At 38.9% G+C, this 19,776-nt stretch overlaps 1 protein-coding gene across 1 annotated transcript; it reads left to right on the top strand.

Annotated features, from left to right (window-relative positions):
- The first annotated feature begins 4,324 nt into the window (after window positions 1-4,324).
- On the top strand, window positions 4,325-5,206 carry LOC144253987 (protein SET-like). The gene has a single exon (XM_077796747.1). The coding sequence runs from the start codon at window positions 4,325-4,327 to the stop codon at window positions 5,189-5,191; it is 867 nt and encodes a 288-aa protein (XP_077652873.1). The 3' UTR covers window positions 5,192-5,206.
- Window positions 5,207-19,776: the final 14,570 nt, after the last annotated feature.

The raw sequence follows: 19,776 nt of genomic DNA, 5'->3' as shown, positions 1-19,776 counted from the left end.
AGAGAAAACTTGATAGTTAATATACTGTTTAATGTTGGGTGTATCAGAGCTCTGAAGAAAGTAAAAAGAATAAAAAAAAAAAGAAGGCTACAGGAATGCTATTTTAGGAAGACGGTCAGAGATACCTTCCCTTCCATAGTAACATTTGCATTAAAACACCTGAATTATGTTTGGGAGGAACTATAAAAATATCTGGGGTGAATGAGAGTCACAGACAAATATCAGGTTTGAATTTGCTGAGGCAAAACCATGATATGGCCTAGGAAGAAAAAAATCTGCAGAACTGAGCAGGAACAAGAGAGATGGTTGGCCAGAAAGACTCAGGTAAGAAATGCAGCCTGGGACAATTTAGAGTTGAGTTTAAAGTTCAGTTGAGAACTACAGATTTTAAGTGGAAATGACAAGTCAGTAAGAATGTGGCCATTCAGATATCAAAAGTAATTGTTTTTGTTCTCTTTTGCAGTGCTGGGGTTGAACCCAGGACCTGCATATGCTAGGCTTGTGTTCTACCACTGAGAGACATCCCCAGCCCAGAGATTGACATTTGTATACTAAAATGTCAACAGTATGTATCCCTGGGCAAAAAGATTTCAGATGTTCTTCCCACTTTGCTTCTCTGATTTTTTTAAAATTTATTCTCAAGCAGTGAGCCCTACCATTCTCCTAACCAATAGTTCTTAACAAAGTTGATCTTTTTTGTACAATATATAAATCCCTTTCCAATTCAGGAAGTATAATGGTTATTCTGTTGTTTGGCTGTTTTACATATATCTTTCACTTAATTTTTTAGCATTTTGGTTGCAAATAAAATATTTAGCTCTTTGTGTGGGGCACCTCTAAAATCTGACCACTTTGCATGTGTTATATTTAAGATGCTGGAGAGTAACAATAAAGTATGATAAATTACCCATTTGGGGGACACAAACTGGCAAAATGTTACCACTTGAATAGAAAAGTAAGGGCAAGGCTGGCATTGTGGCACTTACTTATAATCCTAGCATTTTAGGAGACTGAGGCAGGAGGAGTGTAAATTCAAGAATAACCTTGGCACTGTAGCTAGATCCTGTCTCAAAATAAATGAATAAATAAAAAGGCCTGGGGATATAGCTCAGTGATAGAGCACCCCAGGAACAACTCCCAATAGTGCCCCCAAAAAAGCATAGAATATCTAAAATAGGTGACAGGTGACTATTCTCAGACTTTGTTTTAGATCATGAGGAACAGGTCAGAAGGATTTTGAAGCATAAGGAGAAGATAGAATGTTCAGTGGCTTATCTATAATTACATTAAAGAGTGAGGAAGGGATTGAGTAGTGGTTAGACTTAAGGAGATCAATTTTGTCATTTCATAGCTTGGGTTTGGTATTTTTTTTTTCCTTTAATGCTGGGTGTTGAACTCATGGCCTTGTATATGCTAAACACGTGCTATTTACACATTTTTTTCATAACTGAATATTAATATGCACTTAAATAAGTTAAGTCATACAGGGGTGTATGTGTGTCTGTGTGTTTCTATTGAGAATTGAACCTAGGGATACTTTACCACTGAGTTACATCCCAACCTTTTTCTTTTTTATTTTGAGATAGGGTCTTGGTGATTTTCCCCGCTTGCCTCAAATTTATGATCTCCTTGCTTCAGCCTTCTAAGCAGCTGGGATTACAGGCATAAACCACCTTGGATGGGTACAAATATTTTTTTAATATTTTAAAATATAGTTTAGTGGTTGATGGACCTTTATTTTATTTATTGGTATGTGGTGCTGAGAATCGAACCCAGTGCCTCATACATGTTAGGCAAGTACTCTTCCACTGAGCTACAACCCGCCCAGCTACAAAGATTATTTAAATTTTAATGTTTTCTCTTTTTTTTTTTTTAGGTTTTTATCAGTTTCAGTATCTTCCAAATATTTGTTGAGAGTGAGTTTAAGACCTTCATTAAGTCCTAGGTAGGTCAATGTAACTTCACAGTGCTTTTTAAGATGTGTTAGCAGCATTATTCATTTTAATAAATCACTGTTTATTGTGTTTTTTTCATTATTTTTTATCTTAATTCTTTCTGTGTTGCTTTTCTTTTTCTTTTCTTTTCTTTTGTAATATTGGGCAATGAACTCAGGGGTGCTCTACTACTGAGCTATGTCCCCAGCCCTTTTTATTTTTTATTTTGAGAGTGGATCTCACTAAGTTATTCAGGCTGGCCTCAAACTCATGATCCTCCTGCTTCAGCCTTCTGAGTAACTGAGATCACAGATGTGTACCACCATGCCTGGATCTAGTGCTTCATTTTATCTACCCACCCCCTTTCTTTAATATCTACAAATTTTTTTAGGCAATGAAATAAGCTATGGTTCTGTTGGAAGTGGGAAGATTGTTGATATGAAGGCTTGGGGAAAAAAGGAAACATTATGAATCATTGGTGTGAGAATTTACACAAAACATTAGGTTATATTCAATTTTGAGACATTTTTGTTTGCCTTCAAATGACATTTAATGAGTATTTGAAACTACTGTGATACATGGGAATTGAACATTCTCTAAAGGCTTGTGTATTGAAGGCTTGGTCCCCAATACAGCAATAGTCAGAGGTGGGGTGTTGGGATGGGATTGGATCGTGAAGATTCTGACCTCATCATGGATTAGTCCATTTACAAATGAATAATTTGATGGCATTATTGGCAGCTGGTAGAGACCTTAGGAGATGGGGCCTATTGGGAAAGTGATTCCTAATTGGGAAATTAAACCGTTTAATTTTTTCTATGAAGAAAAATATTGAAATGATATAGAAAATAAACACTATGTAGAAGTTGGTTATTTTAAAATACCTTAGGTTTTAGAGTTGAGGTTGGGTTTTAAACTTTCATGCTGTAATGGTATGACTTCGGGAGAATGTGTATTTTCTAATTCAGAACTTCCAGATCCAAAGCACTGATAATGCCTATCCTATGTGACTCCATGGGGTTTTTGAAAAATTAAGCATGATATGTCTAAAACCTTTTGAGATCTTAAGAAGAGAATGTGTGAAAGAAGAACTATCGAATGATTATCTCAATTTTCTAACATAAGGCTTTGCTGAAAGAACATGTTCAATACATACTTGTTAATTTAACATGAAAAAAGGAGTCTGAGCAGTAGCATATATGACACAATAGAAAGATGTTTCTTAGTTCCACAATTCTCAGACTGTATCACCACACAATCTGTATTTATAACCATAAGTATCACACAGTATACTGTTTGAAAATGGTGAATTGTTATACTTTTTTGGTACCAAGAATTGAACCCAGAGGCACTCAATCACTGAACCACATCCCCAGCCCTTTTTTTGTATTCTGTTTATAGACAGGGCCTCACTGAGTTTCTTAGGGCCTCACTAAATTTCTGAGGCTGGCTTTGAATTCAAGATCCTCCTGATTCAGCCTCCCGAGCCCCTGGAATTACAGGCGTAGGCCACCATACCCATCCTAGATGGTGAGTTATGATCCATTGGATGTAAAGTCTAACAGACATTTAAATGTTGCCATGGTCTATTGATATAAGCAACTCACAAAGGGATGGGTTATATAAGGTTTAAAGAAAAGGAAGTGGGGCTTTGGGATCATCTTAAGGCTGTTGACCACAACTACATTCATCTGCTACCAATTAGTTCTTGCTGAACTTCAGTATAAGTATCACCATTCTACTGCCACAATTCTTCTCAAGGTTGCCAGTGAGTTCATATTGCCAAATCCAATAGCCAATACTCACTCTACAGTCCTTACCTATTTGTATTTAATCACAGTTACTATTTTTTTAATTCATGAAAATTTCCAAACATAAAAGTAGGAAGCATACTTTAACAAACTTCCCTGTGCCCACCCTCACCTACTTTCAACAGTTGTCAATACTATATTTAATTCTGAGTGTGTGTTGCTTTGATTGCTTAAGAAATCAACTTGATGCTGGGTACAATTGCACACACCTGTAATCCCAGCAGCTAGGGACACTGAGACAGGAGGATCATGAGTCCAAAGCCAGCCTCAACAACATAGTAAGGCTCTGTCTCTAAAAAAAAAAAAAAATCCTGGGATGTGGCTCAGTGGTTAAGGGCCTCTGGGTTCAATTCCCCATATGAAAAAAAAATGATATCAACTTGAGCTGGGTACAGTGATACACACCTGAAATCCCAGCTACTTAGAAGAGTGACACAGGACAATCATAAGTTTAAGGTGAGTCTTGGCAATTTAGGGAGACCCTGATTCAAATTTTTTAAAAAGGATGGGATGGCTCTCTGCACTTCTCCCTGGTGAGCTGTGAGACCTGTGGGTCTGCTCCTTGACTTCCCTCACAGAATGGCCCCCAAACGCCAATCTTCGCTCCAGTCTCAAACAAAAAAACCCAAACTGCCTGCCGCCCCTGAGAAGGCGAATTCATCGGCCTCTCTGGGTTTGCCGAAGGGAGAAAAAGAACAACAAGAAGCAATTGAACATATCAATGAAGTACAAAATGAAATAGACAGACTTAATGAACAAGCCAGTGAGGAGATATTGAAAGTAGACCAGAAATATAACAAACTCCGCCAACCATTTTTTCAGAAGAGGTCAGAATTGATCACCAAAATCCCAAATTTGGGGGTAACAACATTTGTCAACCACCCACAAGTGTCCGCACTGCTTGGGGAGGAAGATGAAGAGGCGCTGCATTATTTGACCAGAGTTGAAGTGACAGAATTTGAAGATATCAAATCAGGTTACAGAATAGATTTTTATTTTGATGAAAATCCTTACTTCGAAAATAAAGTTCTCTCCAAAGAATTTCATCTGAACGAGAGTGGTGATCCATCTTCAAAGTCCACTGAAATCAAATGGAAATCTGGAAAGGATTTGACGAAACGTTCAAGTCAAACGCAGAACAAAGCCAGCAGGAAGAGGCAGCATGAAGAACCAGAGAGCTTCTTTACCTGGTTTACTGACCATTCTGCTGCGGGTGCAGATGAGTTAGGAGAGGTCATCAAAGATGTTATTTGGCCAAATCCATTGCAGTACTATTTGGTTCCTGATATGGATGATGAAGAAGGGGAAGGAGAAGAAGAAGATGATGATGATGAAGAAGAAGGATTGGAATATATTGATGAAGAAGGGGATGAGGATGAAGGTGAAGAAGATGAAGATGATGATGAAGGGGAGGAAGGAGAGGAGGATGAAGGAGAAGACGACTAATTGAACACTGATGGATTCCAACTTTTTCTTTCTTTCTTTTGTTTTTTGTTTTTTTCTTTCTTTCTTTTTAATTCAGTCCCTGGGAGCAAGTTGCAGTCTTTTTTCCCCCCTCCCCCCCACCCCCTTGTGCTCAGTCGCCCTGTTCTTGAGGTCTCTTTTCTCAAACCATGCTTCTCAACTTATTTTGGGGGGAAATACCTTGAGCAGAGTACAATGGGAAAAGAATCTCTACACCCTTCTGTTCTAAATTCATTTTTATCCCTTCCTGTCTCAAAACAAAAAACAAAAAACTGTATGGAATCAACACCACCGTGCTCTGTGGGAAACAAGAAAAGCCTTCTGCTCCCTTCACTCTGCTGGAAGCTGGAGGGTGCTAGGCCCCTGTGTAGTAGTGCATAGAATTCTAGCTTTTTTCCTCCTTTCTCTGTATATTGGGCTCAGAGATTACACTGTGTCTCTATGTGAATATGGACAGTTAGCATTTACCAACATGTATCTGTCTACTTTTTCTTGTTTAAAAAAAGAAAAAAAAAAACTTAAAAAAATGGGGTTATAGAAGGTCAGCAAAGGTTGGGTTTGAGATGTTTGGGTGGGTTAAGTGGGCATTTTGACAACATGGCTTCTCCTTTGGCATGTTTAATTGTGATGTTTAACGGACATCCTTGCAGTTTAAGATGACACTTTTAAAATGAAATTCTCTCCTCATGATGACTTGAGCCCTGCCACTCAATGGGAGAATCAGCAGAACCTATAGGATTTTATTTGGAATTGACATTCTCTATTGTAATTTTGTTTGTTTATTTTTTAATTTTCTTTTTTGTTTTCACTGGAAAGGAAAGATGATGCTCAGTTTTAAACGTTAAAAGTGTACAAGTTGCTTTGTTACAATAAAACTAAATGTGTACACACACACACACAAAAAGGATGGGATGAAGCTCAGTGTCAGAGCACCCCGGATTCAATCCCCAGAATCTAAACAAGAAAAAAAAAAAGAGTCAGCCTGTCACTCCTCTATGTCCTGAATTATTTTTCTTGGTGAACATCAAGAACCTGGTTGTTCTGATCCCCTCCCTCTGGGAACCTCCTTGGACCCCTTTCCCAGTGACATTTGGTGATATGGCAATATTAATTTTTTGGTTTAGTTTTGTTTTTGGTACTGGGGATTGAACCCAGGGGTAAATAGCTACTAAGCAACATTTGCAACCCTTTTTATATTTTTATTTTAGAGGCTGGGTCTTGCTGAGTTGTTCAGGGCCTCACTAAGTGTTGAGGCTGGCTTTGAATTTGTATCCTCCTACCTCAGCCTCCCAAGTTGCTGGGATTATAAGCATGTACCACCGCACCTAATTGGCAGTGTTAATTTGTTTTTTTTGTTGTTGTTGTAGATAGACACAGTATCTTTATTTTATTTATTTATTTTTATGTGGTGCTGAGGGCTGCACCCAGTGCATTACACATGCTAGGCAAGTGCCCTACCACTGAGCTACAACTCCAACCTAATTTTTAAAAATCATTTTAACTGATTAAAAGATTAAACATATTTGTGGCATATGACACGATGTTTTGATATATGTATATTGATATATGTGCATTGAGGCATAATTACATCATTAATTAACATAGCACCTCACATACTTACCATCTTTTTGTAAAGAGAACATTTAAAACTTACTATTTGGGCTAGGGATGTGGCTCAAGCGGTAGCGTGCTCGCCTGGCATGCGCGGGGTGCTGGATTCAATCCTCAGCACCACATAAAAATAAAATAAAAGATGTTGTGTCCACTGGAAAAAAAACTAAAAAAAAAAATAAATATTAAAAAAACTTACTATTTAAGCAATTTTCAAGAATTCCATACATTGTTATGAAGATTAGTCTCTGTGCTATAAAGTTGATCTCCAGGACTCAATTTTTCTACCAGAAACTTGGTATCTTTCCTGCCCTATCCATACCCCTTCTCCCTTAGCACAGGCCCTGATACCTCCATCATTCTACTTTCTGCTTCTGTGAGTTGGACTTTTTGAGATCCAACATGCTAGTGAGATCAGACATTATTTTCTTCCTGTGCCTAGTTTACTTTACTTACCATAATGTCCCTCCAGGTTTACCTATGTCATTGCCTAAGACAGGCTTTCCTTCTTTTTTTAAGTTGAATGGTACTCCCTTGTGTGTACAGTAATTTCCACCAATTCTTCCATTGATGATCACTCAGGTTATTTTCTTATCTTGGATATTGTGAATAATACTGCATTGAACATGAGACTACAGGTATCTGGCATACTGATTTCATTTCCTTCTCATATACCCAGTATTGGATTGCAAAATCCTATGGTAGTTTTATTTGTAATTTTTTGAGGCACCGCCATAATGTTTCCATATGGTTGTACTAAATTACATTCTCACCAACAATGTATAGGTGTACCATGTTCTCTACATCCTCACCAACACTTACCTATGTTTTGCCATTTTGTTTTATACCAGAGATTGAACCCAGGCACTTAACCACTGAATCACATTCCCAACCCTTTTTATTTATTTAATTTTAATTTGTACATACTTGACAGCAGAATGCATTACAATTAATATTATACATATAGAGCACACTTTTTCATATTCTGGTTGTACACAAAGTAGAGTCACACCATTCATGTCTTCATACATGTACTTAGGATAATGGTGTCCATCTCATTCCACCATCTTTCCTATCCCATTTCCCCTCCCTTCTCCTCCCTCCCCTTTGTCCTATCTAGAGTTCATGGAATCCCCCCCTTGCTTCCCCCAACCCTATTATGAATCAGCTTCCTTAAATCAGAGAAAACATAGGGTATTTGGTTTTGGGAAATTGGCCCCTTTTTATTTTTTGAGACAGAATCTTGCTAAATTGTTCAGGGCCTCACTAAATTGCTGAGACTGGCTTTGAACTTGTGATCCTCCTGCCTCCATCTCTTGAACAACTGGATTACTGACATACACCACCAGGTCCAGCTCTTTTTATTTTTGGTACTAGCCATTGTAACAGGTCTGAGGTGATATTGTGGCTTTAATTTGGCGATATTAGTTTTTGAGTGCTTCCTAGCTTTTTTGTCATAATAAGATGTCCCAAAACGACTGGTACATTTCCTGGAATTGGTTGTTCATCTAAAAAGTCTTTAGTTCTTTTAGTCTGAAATGGTATTTAAAGATCACAGTAAAGAATTCTCCTTAAAACTGGATCATCATTATTTCTTGACCTCCATGGATAGAGGTAGAATATATACAACTTTTAAAAATTAGCTGGATATGCTGGCACACACCTGAAATCCCAGCAGCTCAGTAGCCTGAAGCAGGAGGGTCTCGATTTCAAAGCCATCTTCAGCAACTTAGCGAGGGCCTAAGCATCTCAGGAAGAACCTGTCTCAAAATAAAACATAAAACGTGCTGGGGCTGGGATTATGGCTCAGCGGTAGAGCTCTCTCCTAACATGAGTGGGACCCAAGTTCGATCCTCAGCACCACATAAAAAATAAAATAAAATAAAGGTGTTGTGTTGTGTCCAACTACAAAAAAAAAAAAAAGATTTTTTCTCTCTCAAAAAAAAAAGTGCTGGGATGTGGCTCAGTGGTTAAACACCTCTGAGTTCAATCTTTGATACAAAATAATTGCAATTTTATACTGGGATTTATAACTACAATGGCAAGCACTATACCACTGAGCTACATCTCCAGCCACATTCTAAGGTTATTTGTTTTGTTTTCTTCACTGAGCTTTTTTATGCTGAACATCATGTCTTAACAACTTTAACATAGTGTCTTGTTATATTACAATGTGCAGATTTCAAAATAACAGCATTGTTATTAACAATAAGACTGTGAAATGAAACTAGATAATTTGAGATGTTTGCCCTTTATTTTAGGTTTTGAGTGTCTCACTAAAAAATGTACAGTGAAAATATTTTGTTCCAAGGTCAGTTGGAATAATTCTTTTCTCTATGGGATTTTAGCAAATGATACTCCATCTTATTCAATTGTTTCCCTTCTAGGCATTGTTTTTTCTTCAGTTATTTCTGTGCTTTTCCTTACTATCTCCTTTTTTTAATATATATTTTTTTAGTTGTAGATGGACAGAACACCTTAATTTTGTTTGGTTATTTTTATGTGGTGCTGAGAATTGAACCCAGTGCCTCACACATGCAAGGCAAAGGCTCTTACTGCTGAGCCACAACCCCAAACCCTACTATCTCCTTCTTAAAATGCTTTTTTCTTATCCTGTGGCATTACTTTTTCGTGTGTGTGTGTGTGTGTGTGTGTGTGTGTGTGTGTGTGTGTGTTCCTTACTGGGAGATCCTTCTCAGTTGTGCTCCCCACCCCAACCTCCCTATTGTACTGGGGTTTGAAACCAGGGCGCTTACCTCTTGGCTACATTTCCAGCCCCTTTTAAAAATTTTAAGACAGGGTGTGGCTCAGTTTCCCAGGCTGGCCTTGACCTGCGATCCTCCTGCCTCAACCTCCACAGTATCTGGATTACAGGTATGTGCCAACCAGCCTCCTTTCCTTGGTTCTTCCTCTTCTTTTTGTGAAGAATGGGTATCAAGGCTCAAACCCAGGGGCACTCAAACTCTGAGCCACATGCCCAGCCCGATTTTGTATTTTATTTAGAGATAGAGTCTCAACTGAGTTGTTTAGTGCCTCACTGTTGCTGAGGCTGGCTGTGGACTCCCAGTACTCCTGTCTCAGCTTCCCAAACTGCTGAGATTACAGGCTTCCACTACTCTGCCCAACTTCCGGGTTCTTCCTTTTTGTGCTCTAAATTTAGGAGTGCCCAGGGACTTCTATCTTGCCTATGTGCATTCATTCCCTTCCTAATAAACTCATCTGTCCTGTAGTTTTAAATGCCACCTGTTTTCTGACTACACACTAATATATATCTCCTGCCTGTACTGGCAGATCTAAGTATCCAACTTTTTATTCACTATCTCCACTTGGATATTTTAGAGGTAGCTAAACTTATTAAGTCTCCCCTATTTCAGTAAATAGTAACTTTATTGTTTTACTCAGACCTTGATTCTTTTTCACTTTCCATATCTGATCCCTCAGTGTATCTCGTCAGCTTCTACCTTTGAACTATGCCAGGAAACCAACAAATCCAATCCACTGTCTCTATCTCCACTGCCATCACCACAAACTACAGTGCTGTCAGTTCCCCTGGATTGTTGAGGCAGGTCTTTCTGTTTCCATCCATACTTCCTCTTCACAAGCTATTCTCCACTTGTCAGTCAGAGTGAGCTCGAAAAAGCAGATTGTTCAAAACTTGCCAATGTTTCTTCAAAATAATCTTGGTTTGGGGACAGTAAGTGGAGGTATAGACGAATTAAGATTGGCCTTGTATTGCTAATTGTTGAAACTGGGCAATGACAACACTGAGTTTATTATACTGTTCTTTTTAGTTTTGTATATTTTTGAAAAATGAACCAGAACCAAAGCCTTCAAAAGCGTTACAGTTTTCTGTTTCAGCCTCGTTGAATATGGTGGCTCCTAGCTATATGTGGCTATTGACTAGTTGAAATGTGGCTAATCTGAATTTAGATGTGTTACGAGTATAAAATATACGCTGAACTTTAAAGATTTAATAAAAAGGAAAAAATATCTTGCATTTTATTATATGGGTTACATGTTGAAATGATAATTTCTTGGTTATAAAGAGCAAAATAAATATTAAAATTTCACTTTTTTTAATAATAGAAAATTAAAAATTACATGTATGACTCATCTTGCCTTTTTGTGGGAAATGGATCTTGCTTCCCCTCTGACCTCATCTCCTATGGTTCTTCTCTTCTTTATTCTCACCATTCCAACCACATTAATCTCAAGTAAAATATATTTCCGCCTCAGGACCCTGCACTTGCTAAATTGTCTGCCTCAGGTTCTCTTTCTCAGTGTCTGTAGTTCATTCTCTTCTTTCCTTTAGAATTCTGCTCAAGCCACTATCTTGTCAGATAGGTCTGATTTATATAAAGCCATCATCTTCACTCTTTATTCCCCTTAATCTGCTTTTTAAAAAAATATTTTTTAGTTGTAGGTGGACACAATGCCTTTATTTTTATTTATTAATTTTCATGTGATGCTGAGGATCGAACCCAGTACCTCACCCACACTAGGCAAGCACTCTACCACTGAGCCATAACCCCAACCCCTCAATCTGTTTTTTTTTTTCTTCTTGATAACACATTACCATATTAGTCCATTTCTCACTGCTATAACAAAATACTAGAGTCTGAGTACTTTATAAAGAAACAAATTTATTTAGCTCAAAATTTTGGAAGTTCAAGAGCACAGTGCTGCCATCTGTTTGATGAGTGTCTCCTTGATCCATATCCCATCATGGTAGAAGGCATCATGCAGGAGTGTGTGCAAGAGGGAGAGATCAGGTGGCAAGAAAGGAAGCCAGACAGGGAGCAGGAGTCAGGCTTGCTATTTTGTAACAACTCACTCTCTCAGGGTCCCATGAGAACTACTTTAATCTAATGAGGGCAACACTCCCAATGGTCTAATCACCTACCACTAGGTTCTACCTCTTAAGGATTCCACCACCTCTGTGCTGCCACACCAAGGCCAAGCTTCCAAAACAGGAACCCTCAGAGGGCATACTCAAACCATAGCAACCGTGACTTTTCTGTTTTGTTTATCTCCCGATACCCTGAGATCCTACTATAATACTTAATATGCAATAGGTAGATGGTAATATTTATAAGATGAATGGTTATAGGTTGTAGAAATAAGTTCAGTGTAAATCTATAATCAGTGTTGACTACACCTGCAATAAGATTCAGTTTCCCTAAATGTATAAGAGTAAAATTTGCTAGAGTAAAATAAAGTAACTCTTCTTCTGGTTTATATATGAGGTATTCCCCCTTAAGCCTCATGTGTGTGATAAAACAAGAATGTTTAGAGGTGAAATGATTAGGTTATGAGAGCCTTAACCTAATCAGTGGGTTAATCCACTGATATGGCTTAACTGGGCGGTAGCTATAAGCAGGTAGAATATAAATGAAGGAAGAAGGTCACTGGGGGCATGCCTTCAGGGTTTGTATTTTGTCCCTGGTTAGTGGAGCTCTGTTTTCTGGCTGTCATGTCCTGAGCTGTTTTCCTTAACCACACCAGTTTGCCAAGATGTTTTGCCTCACCTGAGGCCCAGTACAATGGGGTTGGCCATCTCAGCACTGAGACCTCTGAAACCATAAACCAAAGTGGACTTTTCCTCCTCTATATTGTTCTTGTTAGGTATTTTGGTGACACAGATGCAAAAGCTGACCAAAACCACTCCATACTAGTCAATTTTGATATATTTGTGTGATTAGTAAGATGAGAGACACTTATGAGAAATTCAAGAAAGTAAATTAAAATACAGACCAAGACACATTTTAAGAATCAGCAATTTCTTTTATCTAATAAAATCTCAATTCTCAAAGGAATTTTGCAAATTCTTTTGTTGTTCTATAATTTGTATTGTATTGATGGAAATCCAGTTAATTGGGCCATGGTAAGGAGCTTAGAAATGTTTAGGATACACTAAAATTTTTGTTGTGTGGGTAATTACAACAAAACATGATCTGTGCCGCGTCCGGCTACAGAAGCAGAGTCCGGCGAGGGGCGGTGAGGTTAAGAAATACACAGGACACCAAGGTTCTTCATCCAGGAGGAGGCGTGTGGGCCTTTATTGCCAAATTTGTTCCCCTTATATATCTTTTTTAACAGCTGCGGGAAATTACTCAAAAGCGAGGAGGGAAGAGTAGTAACTGCGTCCTTGGGTTACAGCCACCGTCCCCTATCAGGAGGCTCCGAACAGGTCAAGATGTTCCCAAAGAGGCACATATGTCTGAGGCAGATAAACAGGAAACTGCAAACCTGCGTCACCACCCTGTGAGCTGGCCACTTTGACATGCAGAACAAGGAACTGGGGGCTAGGCCCCAGGGGCCAGGGAAGGCCTGCTACCAGCAATCTGTTTATGAAATAAGTTTTGAAAGCAGTCATTATTTTTTTAGATAACTAAATATATGAATCAAGAAAAGTATCCCCCAAAAAAAGAAGGGAAAAGGGATAATTTTAAACTTATTTGATAGACCCAACCTGATCTTTTCTTAAAATTGGGAGCCATCTCGCCACAAAGCCATGAAAAGATAATTTCGGCTTTACTATAAATTACTGCAAATTCTGAATCTGCTTAGAATGCCTGCCCGTGCCTTGAACTCACCCATGCCTGGCTCTCTGACCACATAGCAGCCCTCTCTGAAACTTTAGTGACACCTCATAAATATTGGCCTTCCCTGGCCAGACAACGACCCTCTCTGAGGCTCTAATGGTCCTCATAAATTCTGATGTTGGGGCCAGCAAAAGAATGTAAACTACCATTAGTGTGAATCTCGTCAGAGTTCTGTTATCTGTAACCCCCCTTTGTGTAACTTTCTGGGCTATAAAGCTGGGCTGCAGGAAAGCTGCAGGGCTGTCTTCTTCCCGCCATTTTGGGAGGGAGAGGCAGCCCAGCCGGTTGAAATAATAAGCTTGCTTTAATTTTATTTTAATTGGAGTCAGTGGTCTTTTCTTGCGTCCTGGTCTAACATATTGTCTTTAATTTTAAAATGTAAGATAACTAAAACATACTAATGAAATAAAATCAAGGAGATTTTTTTCCTCATATGAATGTATTTTAAAGCAGGGTTACCTTCAAAAACAAAATGACACCAACATGATATACGACAATTTGGACCATGAAATTTCAATGGACAATATTGATAAATCAGGGTTAACACTGTATTAAAGACCATTAACTAATACTCATTTAATAAACTTTTAATAAAGTGTATTATATGTCAACATTGTAGCAATACCCAAGGTTATACAAGTACAGTTTTAAAAAATTTTTTTAAACTGTAGATGGACACAATCCCTTCATTTTATTTTATTTATTTTTATGCAATGGTGAGGATCCAACCCAGTGCCTCACACATGGTAGGCAAGTGCTCTACCATTGAGTCACACTCCCAGCACCAATACAATTATACTTTTATTGTAGCTGTCCTTTACTGAGAGCTAATTAAATGTGGAGCAAGTGCTTTAAAGGAATTATCTCAGTTCATTCTCATGGGAGAGATGCTTTTATTATTTTCAACATACAATTGGAGACAGAAGCTTTCCAGAGTTCTGCTTTCAAAAAATTCCCCTGGAGGGATGAGAAGAATAATAAACATAAAGTACTAAGTGCTCCAGTGGAGAGTGCCTAAGAAGAACTGCCTTTAGCTGGTGGCAGGAAGGAAAGTCTTCCAGAGGATAAGATGCCTGCCTTGGATTTAAAAGAGGAGTTTGCAGGGTAGAGAAGATTGGAAAATATTGCTAGCATCTCAGAAGAGTGGAAAAATCTGCTAGCATCTCAGAAGACTCATATGACATGAGTTGAAGATTAGTGAGACTTTTTCTATAAGTATTTTTTTCATCACATAACACACATTGCATAGTTCCTTGTTTAAATAAAGATCTGGCTTGGGCCAGGAGGGAACAACTGTTTGAGTTGTCATGAAGTGGGGGAGGGGGCTGGAGTGCTGCAGGGATTGTAGGACCAGCGTATTGGCTAGAACTTTGTTAGTCATTTATCTGTTGAACACTTTTTGGCCTTAACAAGTCTATAGAATGTATAAATGTCTGGGAGACTTCATAGCTTATTAGGTTATGGCTGAGTTATTACACTTTGGTTAATAAACACTAGACAGGAAGTCAAGAGTGGCAATGGGACCTGCCTGAACAGAGGGATGGCTTCAAAATGGGGCAAAGGGCACTAATAAGGGAGAGGGGCACCCAAACAAGTTGTCTACATAATATTTTACTTTTTGGACCTGAAAAATGTAAGAAAGTACTTTTGAAATCAGGCATTCAATATTTTCTTATTATTTGCCTATTCTGTTAGTTAATTTAAACAGCCATTCCTTGGACATATGGTGGATATGGTTGAAGACCATTGCAAACAAGTGAGCACTGCAATAAAGGGTGTCACATGAATTTTTGCGGGGGATGGTTTCCAGTGCACAAAAACATTATGTTTCTATTCTACATGTGTCTATTAAGTGTATAAGAGCATGTCTTTAAAAAGTGTATACTTGAATTCAAAAAACTTTATTGCTAAAATAATGCTAACAATCACCTGAACCTTTAGGCAGGGGTAATCTTTCTACTGGTTGTTTTGATGTTGATGGTTGTTGACTCATCAGGGTGGTGGTTCCTTAAAGCTGGGGTGACTGTAGCAATTCTTTATTTTTATTTTATTTATTTTTTATTTTTTGAAGTTTGCTGCATTGGTCAACTCTTCCTGTCATGGAAGATTTCCTGTAGCATACAATACTATTTCATAGCATTTTATGCACAGTAGAGATTCTTTTGCATTTGAAACCAATTATCTTAAACCCTGTCCCTACTTTATCAGCTAAGTTTTTGTAATATTCTCCATCCTTTCTTGTCATTTTGACAGTATTCACAGCATCTTCACCAGGAGTAGGTTCCGTCTCAAGAAACCACTTTCTTTGCCCATTCATGAGAAGCAACTCCTTATCCATTAAAATTTATCATGAAATTGCAGGAATTCTGTGACATCTCCAGATTCTACATCTATTTCTAGTTCTCTTAATGTTTTTACCATATCTGCAGTTACTTCCTCCACTGACATCTAGAGCCACTGCATGTCAACCCTGAGGGTTGGAACCAACTTCTTCCAAACTCCCATTACTATTGATATTCAGATTTCCCATGAGATATTAATGTTTTCAGGGTGTTAAAAGACAAAATTTGGGGCCGAGGTTGTGGCTCAGTGGTAGAGCACTTGCCTAGCATGTGTGAGGCCCTGGGTTCAAACCTCAGCACCACACAAAAGTAAATAAATAAAATAAAGATGATATTGTGTCCAACTAAAAAATAAATATTAAAAAAAAAAGACAAAATTACAACAAATCTAGATTTGCAGATCTTAATTGGCTTCATTTGTAATTCTAGAATCAGGCAACAGTCTGGACTGTTCAGAATGACCTCTTCTACCAAATGTACATTGTCAATGACAGAAATATTTTTAAATAAATATATCTTTTCCTCTGAGCAATAGGCTCAGCAGTGAGCAACAAACAATAAACTATGCAGTTATCCAGGTTTTGTGTTCCACTTGTACAGCATCGGCAGAGAAGATTTAGTATAATTCTTAATGGCCTTAGGATTTTTGGAATGATAAGTAATCACTGCCTTCAATTTAAAGCCATTAGCTACATTAAGCTCCTAATAATTGAGTCAGTCTGTCCTCTGAAGCTTTGAAGCCAGTCATTGACTTCTCTCCAGCTAACAGTCCTAGACACATCTTCATCTAGTACAAGTCTATTGTGTCTGCATTGAAGATCTCTTCTTTAGTGTAATAACCTTCTTCAATTATTTCTGCTAGAACTTCTGGATGACTTGCTGTAGCATCTACATCAGCACTTCTTTCTTTCATTTGCAGTTTTATGTTATGAAAATGGCTTCTTTCCTTAAGCCTCATGAACCAACCTCTCCAGCTGCAGACTTTTCTTCTGCAGTTTCTTCACCTGTCTCAGCCTTCCCTGAATTGAAAAGAGTCAGGGTTTTGCTCTGAGTAGGGATTTGGTGTAAAATAAGTTTGTGACTGATTTGACTTTTCATGCAGAACACTAAAATTTTCTTCACAAAATCTTTTGTCCTGTCTCACCTTTCTACTAAGCCTAAACATTTCTAGCTTTGGATTTATTTATTTTTAAAAAATGTTTTCTTAGTTGGCAATGAACCTTTATTTTCCTTATTTATAAGAGAATCAAACCCAGCATCTCACATATGCTAGGCAAGTGCTCTACCACTGAGCTATGTATGTCCCCAGCCCTCTAGCTCTGGATTTAAAGTGAGAAGTGTGAGACTTTTTCTTTCACTTGAACACTTAGAGGCCATTGTCAGGTCATTACTTTGCCTATGTTTGATGTTGTATCTCAGGGAATAGGGAGGCCTGAGGAAGTAAAAACAGATTGGGGACTGGCAGGTAGGCAGAACAGTCAGAACACACAAACTTTTATTGGTCAAGTTCAATGTTTTAGGATTGGGATTTTGGCTGAGTAGTATAGAATTTGCCTACCCTGGACAGGACCATTGTTGGAACCTCAGCACCACAAAACCAAAACAAAGTCTATTGTTTTGTATGCTGTAGTTCGGTTCTCTTAAAACAATTACAATGGTAATATCAAATATTATGGATCACAGATCATAACAGATACAATAATAATAATAAATTCTGAAATATCACCAGAATTACCAAAATGTGACAGAGATATCAAGTTAGCACATGCTATTGGAAAAATGGTTGTGTTAGACTGATTTGATGTTGGGTTGCCACAGACCTTCAATTTGTGAAAACAAAACCAGAAAACCAATGACTTCTGAAAAGCACAATAAAGTGATGGGCAATAAAGAGTTATGCCTTTAATTTACAGAGGGTACTATAGTGGATCCCTGGGGAGCTTCAGAGTTTAAGTGTTCCTCCCTCCTGAGTAGTAATGGATTTCCTACCCCTTTGGCATGGTAATTCAAATTCAGGCAAATTTAGGGGAAGTATTTCCAAAGGTTAAAAAAACTTGGAGCTGGGATTATGGCGCAGTGGTAGAGCATTTGCCTAGCATATGTGAGGCATTAGGTTCGATTCTCAGCACCACATACAAATCAATATATAAAATAAAAATTTTCATCAACAACTAATAAAAATATTAAAAAACAAAAAACTTGGGGCTTGGAATGTAGTTCACTGGTGAAAGACCTAAGCAACTTCATTCTACATGAGACCTCATTTTGCTCTGAAATTTAACCTCTGACCTACTGCAGTCCTAAAGTCAGGAAAATACCACAGAAAAGCTCTGTGGAAACAGTTCTCGGAAAAGCCTCAGATGGTGATTGCCTAAGATAGGCCAAGATATTGAAATATCTGAAATTCCAGATGGCCCCCACCTAGGTGTGGTGACAAATATGTAAACTAGAAGCCCTGCAGCTTGGCACGTACCCCCTTGTGACATCCACATCCTCACGGTTTAAACCAATCAATTTTAAGTGTGTCAACCCCTTGAACTAACCAATAATCCTTTCCAGATTCTTTCCGGCCACTTGATATGCTAATCATATTTTAGAGTTGTTTTATGATTTTCCCACGGTGTGTGATGATTTGCTAAGAGATGCTATGGTGTATATGAAGTCCCTGCCTTCCCCAAAGAGTGTATAAAACTGCTGCAAACCCTGGACTCGGGGCCTCTCAGCGTCACCAGTTGCTGTGTGCGTGTGGAGGACGGAGCTAGCTCGGAATAAAAGCCTCTTTGCTGCTTATATTGATCTTGGTCTCTGGTGGTCTTTTGGGGGTCCCGAATTTGAGCATAATACTGGCAGAACTCTTCTCTACCATGTGCAAGGCCCTGTGCTGGGTTTCTGATCTCGAGACTAAAAGACTCAGGGGTCACTCCAGTTGAACTGAGCTGACTGGACTGCGCAAAATTACCACACAAGAGACACAAGTACCTTTCTCTTTGGGGTCACTGTGATGGCTCATCCGACCTTAAGGGACCCAAGGAAGAAAGAGAGCAAGAACATGCTCTGACCACGTTTATTCAGGAGAAACTATTCAAATGAGGCAAGGGGTCAGGTTTCAGGGGGCTGAGTCTATCTTCATGATGTCCACTGTCAGCAGGTTGACTGACACCTGGGTAGGCCACACCCAAGGGCACAGTAAAAGAAGGGGACACACACAAGGCACTTCCATGGAAGATTCTATCCTAAACGAGGCAAGGGATTATTTTACAAAGGAACAGGTGAGCATAGCTAGAGCAAGACACACCCATGCACTAGACACCGACCCTCGAACCCAAGAAGGGTGGGAAAGCTCTGCCACATTTCTGTGACTGAGCGCCTCAGCACCCAGCTGGGGAGTGTGACCCAGTCACGTGCAAGGTTGGTCTCCCACAGTCCTGGGTCCCATTTCCAGCACCACAAAATGTAAAACAAATCAAAACCTGACAATACAATGTTATGCTAGAGTTCGGGACCCCCAAAAGACCACCAGAGACTGAGATCGATATAAGCAGCAAAGAGGCGTTTATTGTGAGCTAGCTCGGTCCTACATGCACAAAACAACTGGTGATGCTGAGAGGCCCCGAGCCAGGGTTTGCAGCAGTTTTATACACTTTTGGGGGAAGGCAGGGACTTCACATACATCATAGCAACTCTTAACAAATCATCACACACCAAGGGGAAATCATAAAACAACTCTAAAACATGATTAGCACATTCACTGACGGGAACAAGTTGGGTAAGGGTGATTGGTTAGTACAAGACAGGGGATTCGTTTGAACTGATTGGTTTAAACCACGAGGGGAGTAGTGCTGAACTACATGGTTTCCCAACATGTTATCAACCACCATAAACTACTGGGAGGGTCATTTGGCATCCCAGGTATTTTTCCTGTTTCATGCTGATTGGTGGTTGCTAGGGGATTGCTATGGGCTCCACCTAGCCTAACTGAGTCAGGGACACCTGGCACAGAAGATCTCTC

The sequence above is a fragment of the Urocitellus parryii genome, chromosome 3 (genome assembly GCF_045843805.1).
Source record: "Urocitellus parryii isolate mUroPar1 chromosome 3, mUroPar1.hap1, whole genome shotgun sequence".
Taxonomy (NCBI): Eukaryota; Metazoa; Chordata; class Mammalia; order Rodentia; family Sciuridae; genus Urocitellus; species Urocitellus parryii.
The sequence above is the reverse complement of the archived record's forward strand: the minus strand, read 5'-3'. Positions and strand labels throughout refer to the sequence as shown.

Coding starts and splice junctions, on each gene's coding strand:
- LOC144253987 (XM_077796747.1), top strand. CDS start 4,325: ATGGCCCCCAAACGCCAATCTTCGCTCCAGTCTCAAACAAAAAAACCC.